The sequence below is a fragment of the Sarcophilus harrisii genome, chromosome 3, assembly GCF_902635505.1.
Source record: "Sarcophilus harrisii chromosome 3, mSarHar1.11, whole genome shotgun sequence".
Lineage (NCBI taxonomy): Eukaryota > Metazoa > Chordata > Mammalia > Dasyuromorphia > Dasyuridae > Sarcophilus > Sarcophilus harrisii.
In genome coordinates this window covers 495,272,522-495,290,135 of record NC_045428.1, presented here as the reverse complement: position 1 = coordinate 495,290,135, position 17,614 = coordinate 495,272,522, and the positions used below count along the sequence as shown (strand labels likewise).

Here is a 17,614-nt window from a genome sequence, read left to right as displayed (position 1 = left end):
TGCAACACTTTTTGAAACATTTCATCTCTCTGACCCTCAGTCTCTTCTTTCAATTGGAGATCAAAATACCTGCCCTGTCTGAGTTCCATGTTTGTCATGAGTTTGGAGAAACAATCGATAGGGATAAATTTACTTTGAAAAAACAAAAAGGCGCTTTACAAGCATATAAGGTATTAGTGTTATTACTTTTGCTGTGATGCTTAGTTATTTCTTTTTCTGCTTTATCTCCTTGAGATATCCTTTCCTTCAGGAAAGGGACAGGCACTTGTCCATGTATATTGCCTATCAGGGTCCAGAGAAATGAGTCAATAAGCTTCTAGGTATGGCTTTTCATATTCTCCTCTTGGGAGTTACTCGAGTGATACAAAGAATAACACTAAATGTCCACTGTGTGCTAAGCACAGTGAGAAAAGGCAAAATATGTGAGTATACGTGGGTGTGTACACACATTTACATCCACCCCCAAGCACACACTACATGAGGAATGTAGGATATACATATAACACATACATCCATGCACATATATACACATATAAATCAAATATGGCCCAGCCCCATGAGAAAGATGAGATATACATACATATATACACCCCCCCCTTTTTTTTTTCAGAGTAACACATAAGTGATTACCAGGGAAAAACTGGAGTAAAGAGGGTACAAAAATGTGTGGTTGATCCACCACAGAGAAAGTGAGCTTTGAACAAAGTTTTGAAGTAGGGGATCAGTGGAGGTGAGGAAGAGGAGCATCGACTGGAATAGTGGAGCGAGTAAATGGGTCTGTCTGGAGCAGAGTCCAAGCTGGACATCCCTTACTGCTGTTGTTCGTCCTTCATTCTCAGAGACAACCTGTGAGGCAGTGAGAGGGATGTCTTGACTTGTTCATAAATGGGATTTAAGTGGGGCATTAGGGTCCAGCCCGGATGCAGAGTGACGACATGGTGGGGGCCGAGAAAAAGATCAGGTACCGGGGGAAGGACCAGGCTGAGGGGTTTGTATCAGAGATGAGGGGGCTTCAAGCTGTCCGCTCTCCCATCCCCAGGGGGTGTTGGAAGGTCCATGGCTCCCCTGGGAGTGAGGGGGGGCTTGTGGGGTGTGGGGTGCTTTAACTCTCCATCCCTCTCACCATCAAATTAAAATGTAAATAGCATCTCTCCTAGGCAGAGAGAGCCTCAGTCCTCGGTGACAGGAGCCAGCCAGAGAGCAATTTCACAGATGGGAACAGGTTACATCGGATTCTGACAACTATCTTGTTACTGGAATTGATTTCTTTGCCCCTCTGCCTGCCCCGCTGGGGAGGCCCCCAGATGGAGGGAAAACCTCCCCCCGCACCCCTCCCACTACCTCTCCCCATGTGTGGGGAAGAGAAGAAGCAGCTCCGGGACAGGAGGGCCAGAGATGGGCAAGAGCGGATGTTGGCCACTCTCCAAAAGGGACGGAGCCGCCTTTGGGGTTGTAGAGGGAGAAAGAGGAGTGATGGTAGTGCTGAGTCAGGGAAGGAAATAGTTTCCTCTTTTTACCAGCTGAGGTTGGCGGACTATTGTCCCTAGAAGCAAAGGCTGGGAAGAGATAGGTCATCCCTGCCATTAGGTGGGAGCCCAAAGCAGTGTGATGCGCTGGTTTGCTCCTCGCTCTGCATCTGACTTTTCTCAAACATCAAGCTAAAAAGTAGAAGTTCTGTATTGAAAAAGGTGATTGCTGCTGGGTCCATTCCCAGGCACACATAGGGAGGAGTGTGCTAATCAATCATTCAATCAATCATGGAGCATTTATTAAGCAATTACTGTGTGCTAAGCACAGCATGAGTAGCTAGATACAAGGAAATAGCCAATAGTTCTTGTCTTCAGTAAGCTTCCATTCTAATGGGAGAGACAACACACACGGCCACGAATGTACAGGATGAGTGCTAGATACAAGGTAGTCTTAGTAAAAAGATACCAGTTGATTCAGGCTGATTCCAACAGACTTGTGATGGAGAGAGCCATCCACATTCAGAGGTGGGGGGATTGAATATGGATCACAACATAATATTTTCACCTTGTTGTTGTTGTTTGCTTGGTTTTTTTTCTCTCATTTTTTCTCCTTTGATCTGATTTTTCTTGTGCAACATTCATCCCTGCAAAACTTTGTACTCCAAATTTTCCTCCCTCTCTCCCTTTCCTAGAGAGCATCCAAATAGCAGGGATGAATGTTGAAAACTATCTTTTCATGTATTTTGAAAAATAAAATACTATTATTATTTTTTAAAAGAAGAAGATAACCAGAAGCTGTGAGGAACCTAAAGTGGTTTTCTGTCTAGGGTGACATTTGAGCTGAATCTTGAAGGACTGAGGCAATTTAAGAAATGAAGATGAAAATATGGAGGACAACCAGTGCCAGTGCAAGGAGACAGGAGTTCTTTTGCCAAGGGCCCAGCCAAGATGGCCATTGTTATGGGCTCTTGGCAGAATGTCCTTGCAAATGTAGATCTTTAACTATCAACTAAAAACAATTTTAAATCTTAAATGAGATGACATCGTGAATAGGGCACCAAACTTAAGAGTCGTGAAAATCATGTTTAAATCCTCTCTCAGATAATTGCTAGCTATATGACCCTGGAGAAGTAACAACCTCCCTTTATTGCAATTCATATATAAAATGAAGATAATAATAATAACTACCTCACTGTTTTGTTGTAGGGATTATATGGAATGATGTAATTAAGGTCCGTTGCAAATCCTAAAATGCTATATGAATGTGCATCACCTCATTGTCATTATTATAAATGCCTTCTAATCATGGGACTGAAAGTTGATTACTAAGCTAAGAGAAAAGGGAAGTGAGAAGAAGTAGCATGGGAACTAGACTTATTGGGGTGTGTGATTTCTGATTTCAAGTGCTTTAAGGACTGCCACTGAGAAAAGCCTTATATGATTGATTCTGCCAGAGAGATGGAAGTTACAGAGAAGCAGGTTTGATCTCCATTTAAGGAAGGACTTCCTTATAATTAGAACTGTCCAAGTATGGCATGGCCTGGCTCAAAAGGGAATGAGTTCTTCATCCCTAGAGGCATTTGAACAGAGGCTGATTGGCCACTTACCATAGGATGAAATGGAAGAGATTCAAGTTGAATGAACCAAGCAAGCACTGTTGGTATAGGGCCATGAATGGTGGATTGCACTGAGGCAACTTGAGTTTGAATACTGACTCTGCATCCCATCCCACAGGGATCATGGAAAAACAGATTTGCAGCTAGGAGGGACCTCAGAGCTCACCCAGTCCAACAGCTTCATTTTTCTAGACAAGGAAACAAGCCTAGAGAGGTCACTGTGAGGAAAGTTATCTGTAAACCTTAATATCCAATTGGATTACAAAGACCCTCACAAATGTGAGTTGTTATTATTATTGGGTGACCTCTGATGTCCCTGTCGATTCAGATTTCTTGATTGTATGATGCTAGCCCTGGGAGAACCTATACACAAACAATCTTGTTGCTGTTCCCCCAGGCCAAACCATTTGCTTTATTTCTCCTGAGCCCAGAGCTGGAGGTCTATGGTGGATTTGAAATCCTGTCTCCCATATGGGCAGGAGGGGCAACATGGAGATCCCTAATTTGCCCCCATTTTACAGATAAGGAGACCACAACCCTAGGAAGCAAAGGGACATACACAAAGTCAGGGGCAGAATCAAGTTGGAAAAAAGTTAGTTTTGTAGGCAGGCAGGATTTGGAGCAAGAACATTCCTAGTTCCATGCAGACCCAAAGCTGCTTTCCTCCTGTGCTGACCTCACCTCAAAGACCCCCAGGAAACTGGCTTTTCATTCTCTTCCTTAGACTACTCCATCACTACCTCCACCCATGTCCCTGCTCCCCATTAGGTTTGTATGCGACTCTGTAGGGCAGATAACATTCAGGTCCCTTGGGGAGAGTCTGTTGACAGGAAGGCCTTGCAAGGGTCAGTCCTGACACCCTTGCCCCTAACTCCTAGCCCCCAAATCTTCCTGCCCTTCCTATAAAGCCCCCAGACAATTGTCTCTCCCACCACCAACACCCTTAAAAAATGAAGTTTCCTTCACTGTTAATTGAATTACATTGCCACAGAAAGCCGGGAAGTTGTATCTCATTAAAGCCTCCTGTGTCCTATTAGAGCAGTGTGTTGCTTTTGTGACTGTCATTACCATACATTACTGCAGGACTCGGGCTCTCTGTTTGTTTATGCATTACATTTCTTCCCTCTCCCAGCTCTGCCTGCCAGCCTGCATGTTGGTGCCCACCCTCCCCATCCCCCAACCAGTTACCTCCTCCCCCCCTGTGCTGCCCAGACCCAACCACAAAGGAGGGGACTTTCTAAAAGAAGGTGCTGGCTGCCTGGACAGAGGGAATGGCTTTGGTCATAACTAAATTTCCTAAATCTAGATTAACTCCTAGTGCAAGAGGAGGAAGGGAGCAGAACCCCTGGCTGCTGGGCTCTACCTCTGTGGGGGCTTGTGCGCCCATCTGCTTGTCTGCAAAGGGGCCCTTTGGTATGCTTCTGGGTGTGTTCAAGGCTGTAAATTGACAGAAGTGTGTGTAAGGATGGGCGACTCTCTGTGGTCTGGTGTAAGTGTAGATGGTGCAGGAATCCATGTGCATTCATGAATGAGCGCAGAGCTCTTTGGGCTGGAGATTTTAGGCTTTGCCTCCCAGCAGCATGGAGTGAAGCATTAATAGTATTTATTGCAGTAATTCATTGTAGTGTGGAGCGATGCTGCAGTGCCACGGATTGGAGGGGGGGAAGCGGTGGATGAGGAAAGGCGGTGTACTGAGGACCTAGGGCGACAAAGTTCAACCAAGATCCCTAACCCAGCTGGGCTACCTTTAGTAAGTAATAATAATAATAATAAACATTTATGATGCACTTAACACATATTTTTCTCATTTACTCTAAGAAGTAGATCCTGTTTTTTTCTCCTTTTTACAGATAGAAAAATTGAGGCTGAGAGAAATTTAGTGATTATTCCAAAGTCGTTCAGGTAGTAAGTTATCTGAAACAGCTTGTGTGAACTTGCATTTGTTTGACTCCAAATCCAGCACTGTCCCCACCTGTTCTCCTGACTCAGGCAGATCATCCCCTGGTCCCTCATTGTGTGTTTTGGAGGCAAAACAGAAAGAAACTGCACCAGGGTAGGGAAGAAGGACTTTATTTCCTTGCCCAGAGAGGAAGAGGGGGACCAGGAAAGGTTCTCTTCAACCATCACCACTAAAAAAATTATTCTTCCACTAATTCCTGAAATTCCACCGCTGAGAATTGATTATAATCATGATAATTGACATTTATATAGAGCTTTAAGGCCTGCAAAGTACTGTTTATATATTATCTATTTGATCTCCATAGCAACTACCATGAGGTAGTTGATATTCCCATTTTACACATGAATAAACTGAGGCTGAGGACAAATGAGTTGCCCAGAGTCATATAGACTGTGAGCAACTGAGACAAGATTTGCACTCAGGTCTTCCTAACTCTTAACTCCAGTGCTGATTTTGCTTTCCTTGAGGTCCTATTGAAATGTGAATTCCCCTGAAAAGAGAAGCTTTAACTCACTAACTCTTTGGAATAATAATAAATGGAACTACTGGTTATTGCTTGTGGTACCAAGAGATTGTTAAGAGAGGACCACAACTTTTGGGCCCATTTAATCCAATGTACTCACAGATAAGAAGCATAAGCACCAGGGGGTTACCTGCTGCAGGTTGCACAGATGTTAGGGCTCAGCATCCTCCTGGGGACAGGGACCTGCCATTTCCCAAATTATGTACATGCTAACTGATGTCCAGGAGCATGGCCCCTCCTAAAACTGGTCATCAGCTATAGCCCGTAGCCTGCGCTCTGTAGCAGTGCACCGGATTCAGAAGTCCCCACGGTCCCGGGGGTGGGGGGGGGGCAGACAGAAGGCAGGGCAGAGCCAGCTTCTCCTGAGGAGGGGCCCTTCTCCGGCATCACGTCCCTCCCCTGCTGCCCGCCCGCCCTTCTCACTATGATGCTCTTGCTGTGCGCCCCCGGTCTCCTGGGCTTGCTCTCTCCTGAGCGTGGCTATGGATGGGTATTCTCAGGGAAACCCCCTCATCACATTGAGTCAGTGCATTGGGTTTGATGCCCTCACTTGCCCCCAGGGCCCAGCCTGTCCTTGAGGATGAAAACGGAAGATCCCAGTGTTGGCGACTGTTCTGAGGAGAGTTGGGGGGTTGGGGTGGAAGGCTGCCCTTCAGGAGGTAAGGGGGGAGCAGCTGGGTGTCACCAGCTACAATTTTAGTAGGGAAAGTGTCTCCCCCATCTATATCAGTTACTACCACCCCACAGCATTTCTATAAAGACTCTAGAAGCAGCAATCCCAGAAGCTTTAGACTTTGCTTCTTTCCGGTACTTTTTTCCACAGGGGATTTTTCTGAAGGAGATGACCAAGAGCCACCAGTTCTTCAGAAGTAATCAGGGTCCTTAAGCCATCCAACTGCACCCTCTGCCATGATACTCCCCTCTCCTGCCTAGGAAACTGAACCACCCCTGTACCCCCTAGCCTGGTTGGCCCTCTGCCTCTTAAGTCTGTCTGTAGCCAGGTGGCTTTGCAGGGGGTTTGGGCCATCAATATGGTCAGGGTCGGTGATCCTGGGACCTGTAAGGACAAGCAGTAAATGAAGTACCCAGAGCTTCTACCCTCACTGAGGAGCAGCAGGACCTAAGCAGCTCTATATTTCAAAAGATTTGAACAGGGGATTTTTTTTATCATTATGATCCCCTCCTCCTCCCTCCCACTCCCGAGCTTCCTATATTTTCTTTCCTCTTCCCTGAAGAATCATTCTTCCCTCTCCCCTTCCTCTGTTCAATGTTCCCTGCCCTACTCTTCCCCCCACCCCCAGCCAGAAGAAACCAAAGCAAAAGAAGACAAAGGGAGAGACCAAAATCCCCATGTTTTGGATGAAGATGGGATTGGTCCATCTTTCCTGTCTCTCTGTGTGCTTGCCAGCCTCTCTGAGTGACTGGTCTGATGGATCACAGACAGGGCTTCCTGAGGGCAAGGGCCGCAATATAGATTGCCCAATGGAGACCTCCGAAGTCCTCTTACAGCCCCCAGTCACAGCTGGCTTCCCAGTGAACAGTCTTCCCGTCCTCTTGGGAGGCTCGGTGTCTCCTGGTTAGTTAGCATTAGCCCCCTGCCCACTGACCCCTACCCCTCAAAGGCTCTCAACTCAGAGCCTGATTCTCCAGCTCCCCTTTGAGACAAACCCTCCCGGGCTCCAGGCTTGGGTCCGACCTAAGTCCTGGGCCCCAGACCCTCGGATGCAGTCTCCAAGGGGAGAACAGAAGCAAGCCCAGCTCCTCCCTCCACCCTCCTATTCTAAAGCTCCCCTAAAACATGGAGGGCATCTGCAATGCAAAGCTCGACTTGTTGATGTAAAATCATACTCTATATTCCACCCAGGTTTATACGAGTGAATTATGCAAATCTTTGATGGAAAAATATTCCTCCTCACATCCTTGAGAGTGTAAAACCTTAGTCAATAATTCATACTCGCATGTCTCTGACTGCAGGCTTTTTCTTCATTATAACTTGCACCTAGTTATTTGTCTTTCGCATTTTATTGTATATCCTGGTGTAATGCTGCGCATTATAAAATTTATCTGCTTCATTATTTGATGATCCGGGACTGGGGAATGTGCTGAGATCCTACCACACTGGCAGGGAGACCTAGCGACGGGCCGCTGAGGCCGGGCTGCCTGCCTCTGGTGATTTCAGGGAAGCCACGGAGGCCTCTCGATCAAAAAACAGAACAATAGCAGCACCAAGACAGACTCGTCCCACCCACGGGCTGAGCAACCCAAAACGCCATCCTCAGTGCCAGTGGCTCAAAGGCAGCATTTTTAACGTGAATCATTATAAGATGTTGTTAATAATGATGACTCACATTTGAGAAACGGCAGAGGCAGGTCTCAGGGGCAAGGAGTTCTGGGCTCAAATGCTGCCTCTTTTCCTCATCAAGTCCCGACGCAGGAAAATTCATTTAACTACCACATCCCGGGCAATGCTTAGACCATAAATTACAGTCAGTATGGGTCCGTATTGGGAGAGGGAGTTCTTTGCAGAGAACTCCTACATCAATAGAATCAATCCCCCTCCCCAGAAAGCCCTCACATGTATACTTTAATGTCTATTGAGAGCTGAATCAGCAATTTATATTTCACTTAAGTTTGCCAAACCCTGAGAAACTTCTGATTGAAGAAAGCGAAGGCCCCAGAGTTGTGACTACAGGGAGGAGCTGCCCGTGGCTGCTCTTTGGGATTTCTAAGATCAGGATCTTTGCTTGGCTATTTGGAATGGGTGAGGTAATATCTTGCCTAAAGAAGGTAGAAATCGTCTTTGAAGATTATTTCCCAGTAAGAGAGTTACTATTGTCTTAATAGAAGGGGCTGTAATTGTGAAGTCAGGACAGCTGAGTTCACACCCTGAATCTGCCACTTACTAGCTATATGATGCTACTTATTTAACGTCTTCTCCTGCCTCAGTTTTCCCACATGTAAAATGAAGATATTGAACTTGATGAATCCTTTATTCTTCCTAAATCCCTCCTATAATTCACAGATAGACTAGTGTCTTAGTTAGGTCTCCTAGGCTGGACCCCTGCTTTCCTGTGAATATATAACAGGACACACACCTCTGGACCATTCCCATCATGATGCACCCTGAGGAAGCACACACAAGCAAAGGCAGAAGAGAAGGGGGTCCCAACATGTTCTGGGTTAGACAGTGGGGGCCTTCATACCAGTGAAACCGAGCAGAGCTTGCCTCCTTTCAGCATCCCGGCTCTTACAGACCAGGTTAAGCCCCAGAGACTGATGGGAAGATAGGAGAGACCCATCTTCCACTACACACTTAGCCCCTTATGCTTTCTTGGACCTGGCAAGTTTGACAGCCGGTTTTGCTGGTTATACTTATAGGGTAAATGACCTCATGCACATAATGCTATTTATTTAAGGCCAGAATAGCAAGGAAGGAGGATGGTTTGAGGGATCTATTCCCCTCTTGTCATTTGTGAGCTATCTGAATCCCTGACAATTCAGAATCGGATATTCTGAGGAGGGGAGAGCAGCTGAAGGCAGAGGAGGAAGCTTTCCGAGGTTCTGGGATTACTCCATATTTTTCTCTGATTCTCCTTTTCCCTCTCTCTCCAGTACCAGCCATGATCACCTCCCACCCTAATACTACCATCGCCATCAAGGGTCACACAAAGGAACTGAACTGCACTGCACGAGGGGAGCGCCCTATCATCATCCGTTGGGAGAAAGGGGATACGGTCATCGACCCAGACCGAGTCATGAGATACGCCATCACCACCAAGGACAACGGGGATGAGGTCATATCTACTCTGAAGGTAAACAGCTGTCTGCCCACCTTAACATTCATACCCAAACCCCCAAAGTTCCCTTCAGCTAAATTCGTTAACTTTCTCAAGTATCTTCAGGCTAGGCAGATAGGGTGTGAAGGGCTGGGACCCCAGTGGAAACCAAGGGCCTCTGTTCCCTTTGGGAAAATCCCTAGGATACAAACAGATTTTCATTCAAAATTGTTTTCCAGAGCATCATTAACTGAGTTGTCATTGGAGAAATGGAAAGAGGGGAAGGTGAGGATTTATCCCACTGATCTCCCTGACCCAGAAAGAGTAGAGCAACCTATTTGCCCAGCTTCCATTTCTCCATTGTGGGACTTCTCAATATAGAGTGAAAGATTGCTGTTCGGTGGGAGGTCACATTAAAGCAAATCAGCAAGAAAACTAGCGAAGAAGCATGCTGACTATAGACCTGGAAACCAGGACTATGTCATGACCTGCTTGGAAGGGCTGGTTTCCTCCATCTCTCAATCTTTCCTTCGTGAAGCTATATGGCACAGTCACCTGGCCTTCATTCCTTTTCTCTGCAGTACAGCTGCTTTAATTTGGCAGTGATTGGGTTCCAAGATAACCTTGACTACTGGCAGGAAAATTAGAGCCTTCTCAATCCCACACAAGCAGTAGATTCTACCTACACCCCAACCTTCCTCTCTGCCCCCTGGAAAGTATGAATTGCTTCTCAGTTTTTGAAAACTCTTTCTTCTCAGAATATCACATTTCCTTTCCTGGAGCCCTCCATTGACAGCATTTTTAGAATTCCCTTAGCATTTCCCTTAGTACTTAGAATACCATAGCTTAACCCCATGCTTGGAATACCACAGGTCTCTTCATAATTAAGCCCTCAGATCCCTCCCTGTTTTAACTCCAAAAACTTTCAGACCGTCAGCATCCTCATGACCAGTCTATCTGCTGCCTCTTGTTACTGGCCCTGTATATCAATCTCTGGGGCCCTATTCTTATGTGACACAGCACTCGTGTCTCTCCTACCTTTGGACAGAAATGGCGTTTCTCCTTGGGTAGAAGATAGCATTCTCCATCCCCTTTCCCTATGATCTTTTTTGTCTCCAATTTATTGGTATCATAGGATCTCAGTCTTAGAGACAGAAGAGAGCTTATAGGTTATCTATCCACATCCTTCATTTAACAGATAAGGAAACTGAGGCTCAAAGAATCTTAGTGATTTACCCAGATATTAAATGGGAGAGAGAATCTGAACTAAAATCTGCTGACTCAAACCTAACACTCTTTACACTCTCCCAGGCTTGTTTGGAAGTAAGTAATAGGAAATAGGATCAGTCTGCCATATCCATAGATCTGAGGTGACTTGAGGAAGAAGCACAGGAAAAAAAATAACAAAAAATTACAAGAAATTCCCTTCCCCCCCCCCAAGAAACTATGCCTTTCTTTGACTCACTCTGAAATGCTCCCTTGTTTCCCTTCCTCCTCCTTGCCCCTATCTTTATCAAAGCTGAAGCCCGCTGACCGTGGGGACTCTGTATTCTTCAGTTGCCATGCCATCAACTCCTATGGGGAGGACCGGGGTCTGATCCAACTCACTGTGCAAGGTATCCTGTCTCCCTTCCCAGAGCCCCATCTCAGCAACTCCCTTACACTAGTCTGAAGAGGAAGGGGGTGGGTCTCAGTCATAGATGTGGGCAGGGGAAATGCAAAGGGAGGGAATCATCTAAAGGCATTTGATGTACATCAGGTCCAAGACAGGATAGCAAAAGTTGGTGATAACCATAGCCTACGTGATGCCCTATTGGCCCATTTCAGAAATGGATAGATGGAGCTGAATGGGACCAGAACCTATTATTTCCTCTTTGGGAGAAGGATAAGCAGGGTTCCTGTTGGTGGGTCTCTCCTTGGCAATGCTCCAAGGATGTCGTCCCTTGGGGAGGGTCCTTGACTCTGGAGATCCCTAGAAAACCCTCACCCTCAAGTGCCTTCCTTGAAGTCAAGGAAAATGAGGCAGAAGTCAACGGTGGGATTTTAAATTCAATTTTGAGGACACAAGGATTAGATCCTTCACCCAGATCCCAACAAAAGACTTAAGTCCAAACTGATCACATCAGGGACACCTAATCCCTTCTCAGGAAGAGGTAAAGAGGGCCCTAAGACCTCCACAGAAGGTGAGGGTGAGAAGAAAACTTCACTGTTACTTACTGGCTTCCTTCCCCTCTACCTTTCCCCTACACCCAAAAATCCCAGAGCCCCCAGACCCTCCTGAGCTAGAGATCCGGGAAGTGAAGGCCCGGAGCATGAACCTGCGCTGGACTCAGAGATTCGATGGGAACAGCATCATCACCGGTTTTGACATTGAATATAAAAACAAATCTGGTAGGTGCCAGCTGTGTCTGTGTGTGTATGTGGGGGGGGGTGCTAGGAGGATGGGGGACAAGACTTGCTCTGTCTTGGCAGTCCCCTGGGCTCAGTGCCCTGCATCTCACCAGTGAAACAAATCCCAAGGTCCTCTGAACTCATGCGGCCTTATACACGTTATAGCTAGGACTATTACTGTTCCAAAGCAACACAAGAATGGCAAATGCAGTGTTAGTTTTAAACTCTTGCTAGGGTTGGGGATCTAAATGAGTGAATTTTTTAACTCAACTTTGTGGCAGATGGATATGTCTCCCTTGTTTGACCCTGGAGTCAAAGTCAAATCGGACAATCTGATTAACGGGCAATTTGCCCACTTCCCTTGGGTGAGTCTCCACTTTAGCCAGATGAGTAGTAAAGCTGGCTGGCTAGCCTGAAGACTTTCTGGAAAGGGAGAGGATCAAGGATTGGTGAAACTCTGAGAAGGATGCAAATGTTTGTTGGAAAGGCTGGAGAGACATGGAGAGAGTAAGTTTGTGGGAACAGGGACTGGACGACAGAGGAACCGCCAGACTCTGACCCCAGCCAGATGACATCTGGAGTATTTTATGCCATGCTAGGAAAGATATTGACAATGTTGAGTAAAATCAGAGGAGAATGGCCAGGCTGGTGAGGTATCATAGAATTTGTCATTGTCAATCCATTGTCAATCCGTCTTTCCAAGAGTCCAAGGTCACGACACCTAGTAAATAACCTGAGATAGAATTTGAACACAGCTCTTCCTAATTCCAAGTCCAGGCTTCCATCTACACCCTTCCAACTGCCTCTCTAGAGGGACTGGAAGCCCACCCATACAAAAACTCAATTAAAGAAGATGGACATATTACATCGAAGAAAGGATTAAAATGGCAAAAATGCAATGATTGAGAGTAGGAAGGAAGGGGATTATTGGTAGGAATGAGCATGAGCAAAAATTCAGGTTTGAGAAATTTTAGAACATGTTTAAGATACAGCAAATAGTTCATATGCCTGAAATATATGGTGCAAAATGAGGGATGAGGCTCAGAAGGTAAGTTGGGGTCAGATGGGGGCTTCTTCAATGCTGGGCGAAGGGATTTGGACTTTTTCAGCAGGTAATAGGGAGTCATTGAAGGTTTTGAAGAGCAGACTGATACCATCAACGCATTGTATAAGGAAACCGTATTTGGCTGTGTTCTGCAAGATAGATTGGAGGAAGAGAAATTGGAGCTGGGGAGACTACTTGGGAGACTTGAAATATTGAAGGCACAGAATAAAAACCTGAACTAGAATCGTAGCAGGAAAACTGGAAAGAAGTATATTAGTGCTTTTTGAGATTAGGAACAATACACCTGCAAGGTACACAGGGCAAGGTTATGAGATCTGGACTGACATTTCCATATGGCATTGCACATTCAATCTTCCCTCCATGCTGATGTGGAATGGCAGGATCTTTACTCACATCTGGGCGTTCTTGTCCAGGGGATACCTAGGCTGTCACTAGATATTTCTCCCCATTGCTCAGTGAAACACCTCATGCCTTCTCCTACCACTATTGTCTTCCTATTACCTGTACCCAGAACCTCCCTAAGGCCTGGTTGGGCTATTAGGATCCCAGCAACAAAAACTTGGAGGAGATCACATCTGAGATTCTAGAAAGGATTGTGGATGAAAGGAAGGTGAAGAAGATGAAGACAGGTTAATCTAGTTCCATTTCATTCAACCTGATATATATGAATTAAGATCCTAATGTGAATAAACTGTTTATATTCCTTTGACCCAAAGAGTCTACTGCTGGACACGTATCCCCAGTACAGAAAGTCCCATACATAATCACATTCTATACAAGCCTGTAATATACTCTAAATTATTTAAACAATAATTTTTTCATTCACTTTTATTATCAGGTCCAAATTCTCACCCTCTCACCCCTTCTCCCCAATCTAACGAGAAGGCTAGAAAGACAAAAAACAGTTTCTATAGTAGCAAACAACCAGAAACAAAGTAAAGATGCATCAATTGTGTAAAAAAAAATGTTTCATGTGAATGTAATAGAATATAATTGTATCCCAAGGCATGAAAATATGAGAAATCCAAAGAAAATTGGAATGACATTTGAACTGATACAAAATGATATTGTTGTATGTATAAATGAGCTAAAGGATATAGAGTTTATGTGTTAGTCAGTTAGATGACACAATGGAAACCTGGGCAAGTCATTTAAGTTCTGACTGTCTCAGATTCATCTGTAAAGTGAGGATAATAGCACCTACTCCACAAGGTTTTTGTAAGGAGTAAATGAGATATTATATGCGTGTGTATAATATATATGGATATATGTATATGTATGTGTCTTTATATGTATATATATTTAGCCTGTAAACATTAATAACAAGGAAAATAGCATACATAATGGAAATGAAAAGAATGATCAATAAAAAAGAATGGTATATGATTATAATGATGTTTCTTGCATCAAAGAATTAATACAGAAATGTCTTTTTCTCCTTCAGTCAGAGAGACTGCCTATTGTATGTACTGAGTTTTAATTATATGAGTTTAATTATATGAGATGAATAATCTCATAATTATATGAAACAGTTCTTTTGGTTGAGACTCTTAATTTTTTTCTGTATTTTAAGGGAAGACACTAAGTTGGTGGGGGCATATTTAGAAATGACTATGATAGTAGTGGGCCTGAAATCAAGAAGATTCCTTTTCTTGAGTTAAAATCTGACCTTAGTCACTTAATGGCTGTGTGATCTTGGGCAAGTCACTTGACCCCATTTGCTTTAGATTCCTCATCTGTAAAATGAACTGGAGAAGGAAGTGGCAAACCACTTTAGTGTCTTTGCCAAAATAAACCTAAATGTTGTCATGAAGAACAACATGATTAAACAACAATAACAAAAATTACAGAGAAATAAGGATGAATAAATCTTTTTTTAAAAGAACCTATTAAGTGTTTAAAGCAAGTGACATGTCATGATGAAAGAATATTAGATTCAGAGTTAGACCACCTAGGCTTAAATCCTAGTGTCATCACTTAGTAGCTGTGGAGGTCAGAAAACTGGTCAACCTCTCTGAGCTCAGTTTCCTCATCTGTAAAATGAGCTAATCAAACTCACATTACCTTCATTATAGGATTGCCATAAGGAAAGTGCTTTGTAAACTGTGAGCTACTATCTGAATTTGAATTACTGCATTGTGTTAGGGAAAAGAAAAGAAGAAATAAAATGGAAATGAGAGGAAAACATTTTGTAAAAGTGAAAACATTACATAAAAAACTTAATGCTATTTAAATCTGACTTCTGCCCTTTAAGAACTCCCAGTCCAGTAGTTTATCAGCATAAAAAGCTATTTTCATTTGAAATTGCTCTCTTCAAGGATACCAACAAGCTCAGCTACCCAATGCCTTTTCTCATTTCTTACTCTGGCCTCTCAAGCTTTTTATGCTATCCCAGTTCCTCCCGAGCATTCTCCCCACATTGGCTTCCCTAATATTGCAATCTCCTTGTTTTCCTGCTATATGTGTGACCGCTCCTCTTAAGTTTCCATGGTTGAGTTATTTCTCACCCACTAATCATGGCTATCTCCTAAGAAACATCTCTCACTCTTAAAAGGACACCTCTCATCCTCTAATTGTGATTGTCTGAAATGTTCTCTTGTTCTGGCCCTTCTCTTTTCTCTCTTTGTTCTGTTTTTTTAATGATCCTCAGTTCACGTGGGTTCAATTATCATCTGTACGTGAATTATGCTCAAATCTGTATGTCCAATACCAATCTCTCTCCTGATAACACCTGAAACTCCACATGTTAAAAAAATGGCATTTATCTTCCTCCATCCCCAAAACCTGTCTCTCTTCCAACCTTCCCTATTTTTAATTGCAACTTCTGAGTTATCCTAGAATATTTCCTCTCCTTTTGCCTCCTGTAATGAATTAGGTGCTCAGTCTTCTCACTTTTACATCCAAAACAACTCTCATATCCATTTCCTCTCCATTTTTGGCCATTACCCTAGTACAAAGCTTTATCACTGCTTTCCTACACTATTCAACAGATGCTAGTCTTTTCCCTTTCCAGTGTCTATTCTCTTCACAGCTGACAAAATATCTTCTTTTTTAAAATGAATAGCATTTTCTTTTTCCCAATAACATGTAAAGATTGTTTTTACATTCATCTTTGTAATATTTGAACTCCAAAATTTTCTCCCTCCCTCCCCCTTCCCAAGATAACAAGCAATCTGATATGGATTACATATGTACAATCATGTTGAACATATTGCCACATCAGTCATATTGTGAAAGAAGACTCAGAAAAAAAGGGAAGGATGAGAAGAAGAAAAGAAGAAGACGATGAGGAGGATATGATCTATCTAGGACAAAGTGCAGGATTGCCAACTTGCCAAATCAGAGCTCCCAATCTCAATCCACTAGCATCAGCTTCAGGAATTATAGGTGTGTACCACCACCTCTGGTAACACTGATGAATTGTGCTGATACTACAGGATACTAAAACTTAAATATCTTTTTTCAGATAAACAGTGGTTTAGCCATGCCGCTTCCATAATATTCTTAGAAAATTGATTTTTCTGACGAACGAGATGGCCTCAGAAAAACTTGGAAGGACTTAACGTGAGCTGACATAAAGTGACATGTACTGTGTACAAAGTAACAGCAATATTGTGGGATGATCAGCTGTGAATGACAGCTATTCTCAGCATTATAAGTACTTCAGAATTGTCTTGGAACATTGTATTGCTGAGAATAGCTATCCATCCCCAGAGAAAGAACTGATGGAGCCTGAATACAGATTGAAGTATGCTTTTTTAAAACTTTATTTTTCTTGAGGTTTTTTTATCTAGGTTTTTTTACAACATGACTCATGTGGAAATATTTTGCCTAACTACATATTTATAACCTATATTAAATTGTTTGCCTTCTCTATAGGGGAGGGTGAGAGGAGAGGAAGAAGGGAGAGAATTTGGAACTCAAAATTTTAAAAACCAATATTAAATACTTGTTTTTACATGTAACTTGGGGGAAAGAAAATACTAAAATTTAGCATATAAAAGCCAATATCAAAGATCATTTTTAAGGAACTCAACATGAAGAAACTATTTAAATATGGTTGAATTGTTTTTTTTTTAACATGGGCAATGTAAACTATATGTTTAAGATTTACATCAACAATAGGTTAACTCAAAAGAAAGATTGACAGACTTAAGGTACAAATAGTAATGATGTTATACAAATGAGGTGCAGAGAAAGAATAGACACAGAGGCATTAGAAAGGGAAGGAGGGTTTGTAATTCTGGAAACCTACTCACATTGGGAATTAATTCAATATGCAACATTTTTTGCAAGGTTTTTTTCCCCCTCGATTCATTTTGACGGTTGTCCTCCAAAAACCCAGAAAAACAGCTTGTCCAAAAGTCATTTAAAACTCTACCGTACACTTCCTCCTGAGTCTGCATCTCATTCCTTCATTGGTTTAGCTTCCTTTGAGGTACCAACTCCTCCTACAAGCCTTTTCTGATCTCCCCAGTTGTCATTACTTTATTCTTCTTTACTTATATGGGCATGTTGACTTGTTCCTACAAGAACATAAATTCCTTGAAGGCAGGACCATTTCATTGTTGGCTTTATAGCTACAGTACCTTGATAAGCAGTGTTTTTATATCCTAATGTACAAGGAGGAACAAGAGGGAGACCAGATCTGTGATCCCATTGGTATAAGGAACTCCCAGGATAAAAATTCCCTCCACCAATGTCTTACAGAGTTGCCTGAGAGATAAATGACTCATCCATGGTTATGTAGCCAATATACTAGGAAGGCACTCTCCATTCCCATCTATACCTCTTAGACAAGTCATTTAAATTC

The 17,614-nt window shown here is 43.4% G+C and overlaps 1 protein-coding gene across 1 annotated transcript in view; it reads left to right on the top strand.

Annotated features, from left to right (window-relative positions):
* The window catches only part of DSCAML1 (DS cell adhesion molecule like 1), a 480,720-nt gene that overhangs the window by 410,909 nt on the left and 52,197 nt on the right, over nucleotides 1–17,614 (top strand). Inside the window, exons 12-14 of the mRNA XM_031961331.1 lie at nucleotides 9,181–9,380; nucleotides 10,864–10,960; nucleotides 11,607–11,735. Of these exons, the coding sequence (XP_031817191.1) occupies nucleotides 9,181–9,380; nucleotides 10,864–10,960; nucleotides 11,607–11,735 (426 nt within the window). The remainder of the gene's footprint in view (nucleotides 1–9,180; nucleotides 9,381–10,863; nucleotides 10,961–11,606; nucleotides 11,736–17,614) is intronic.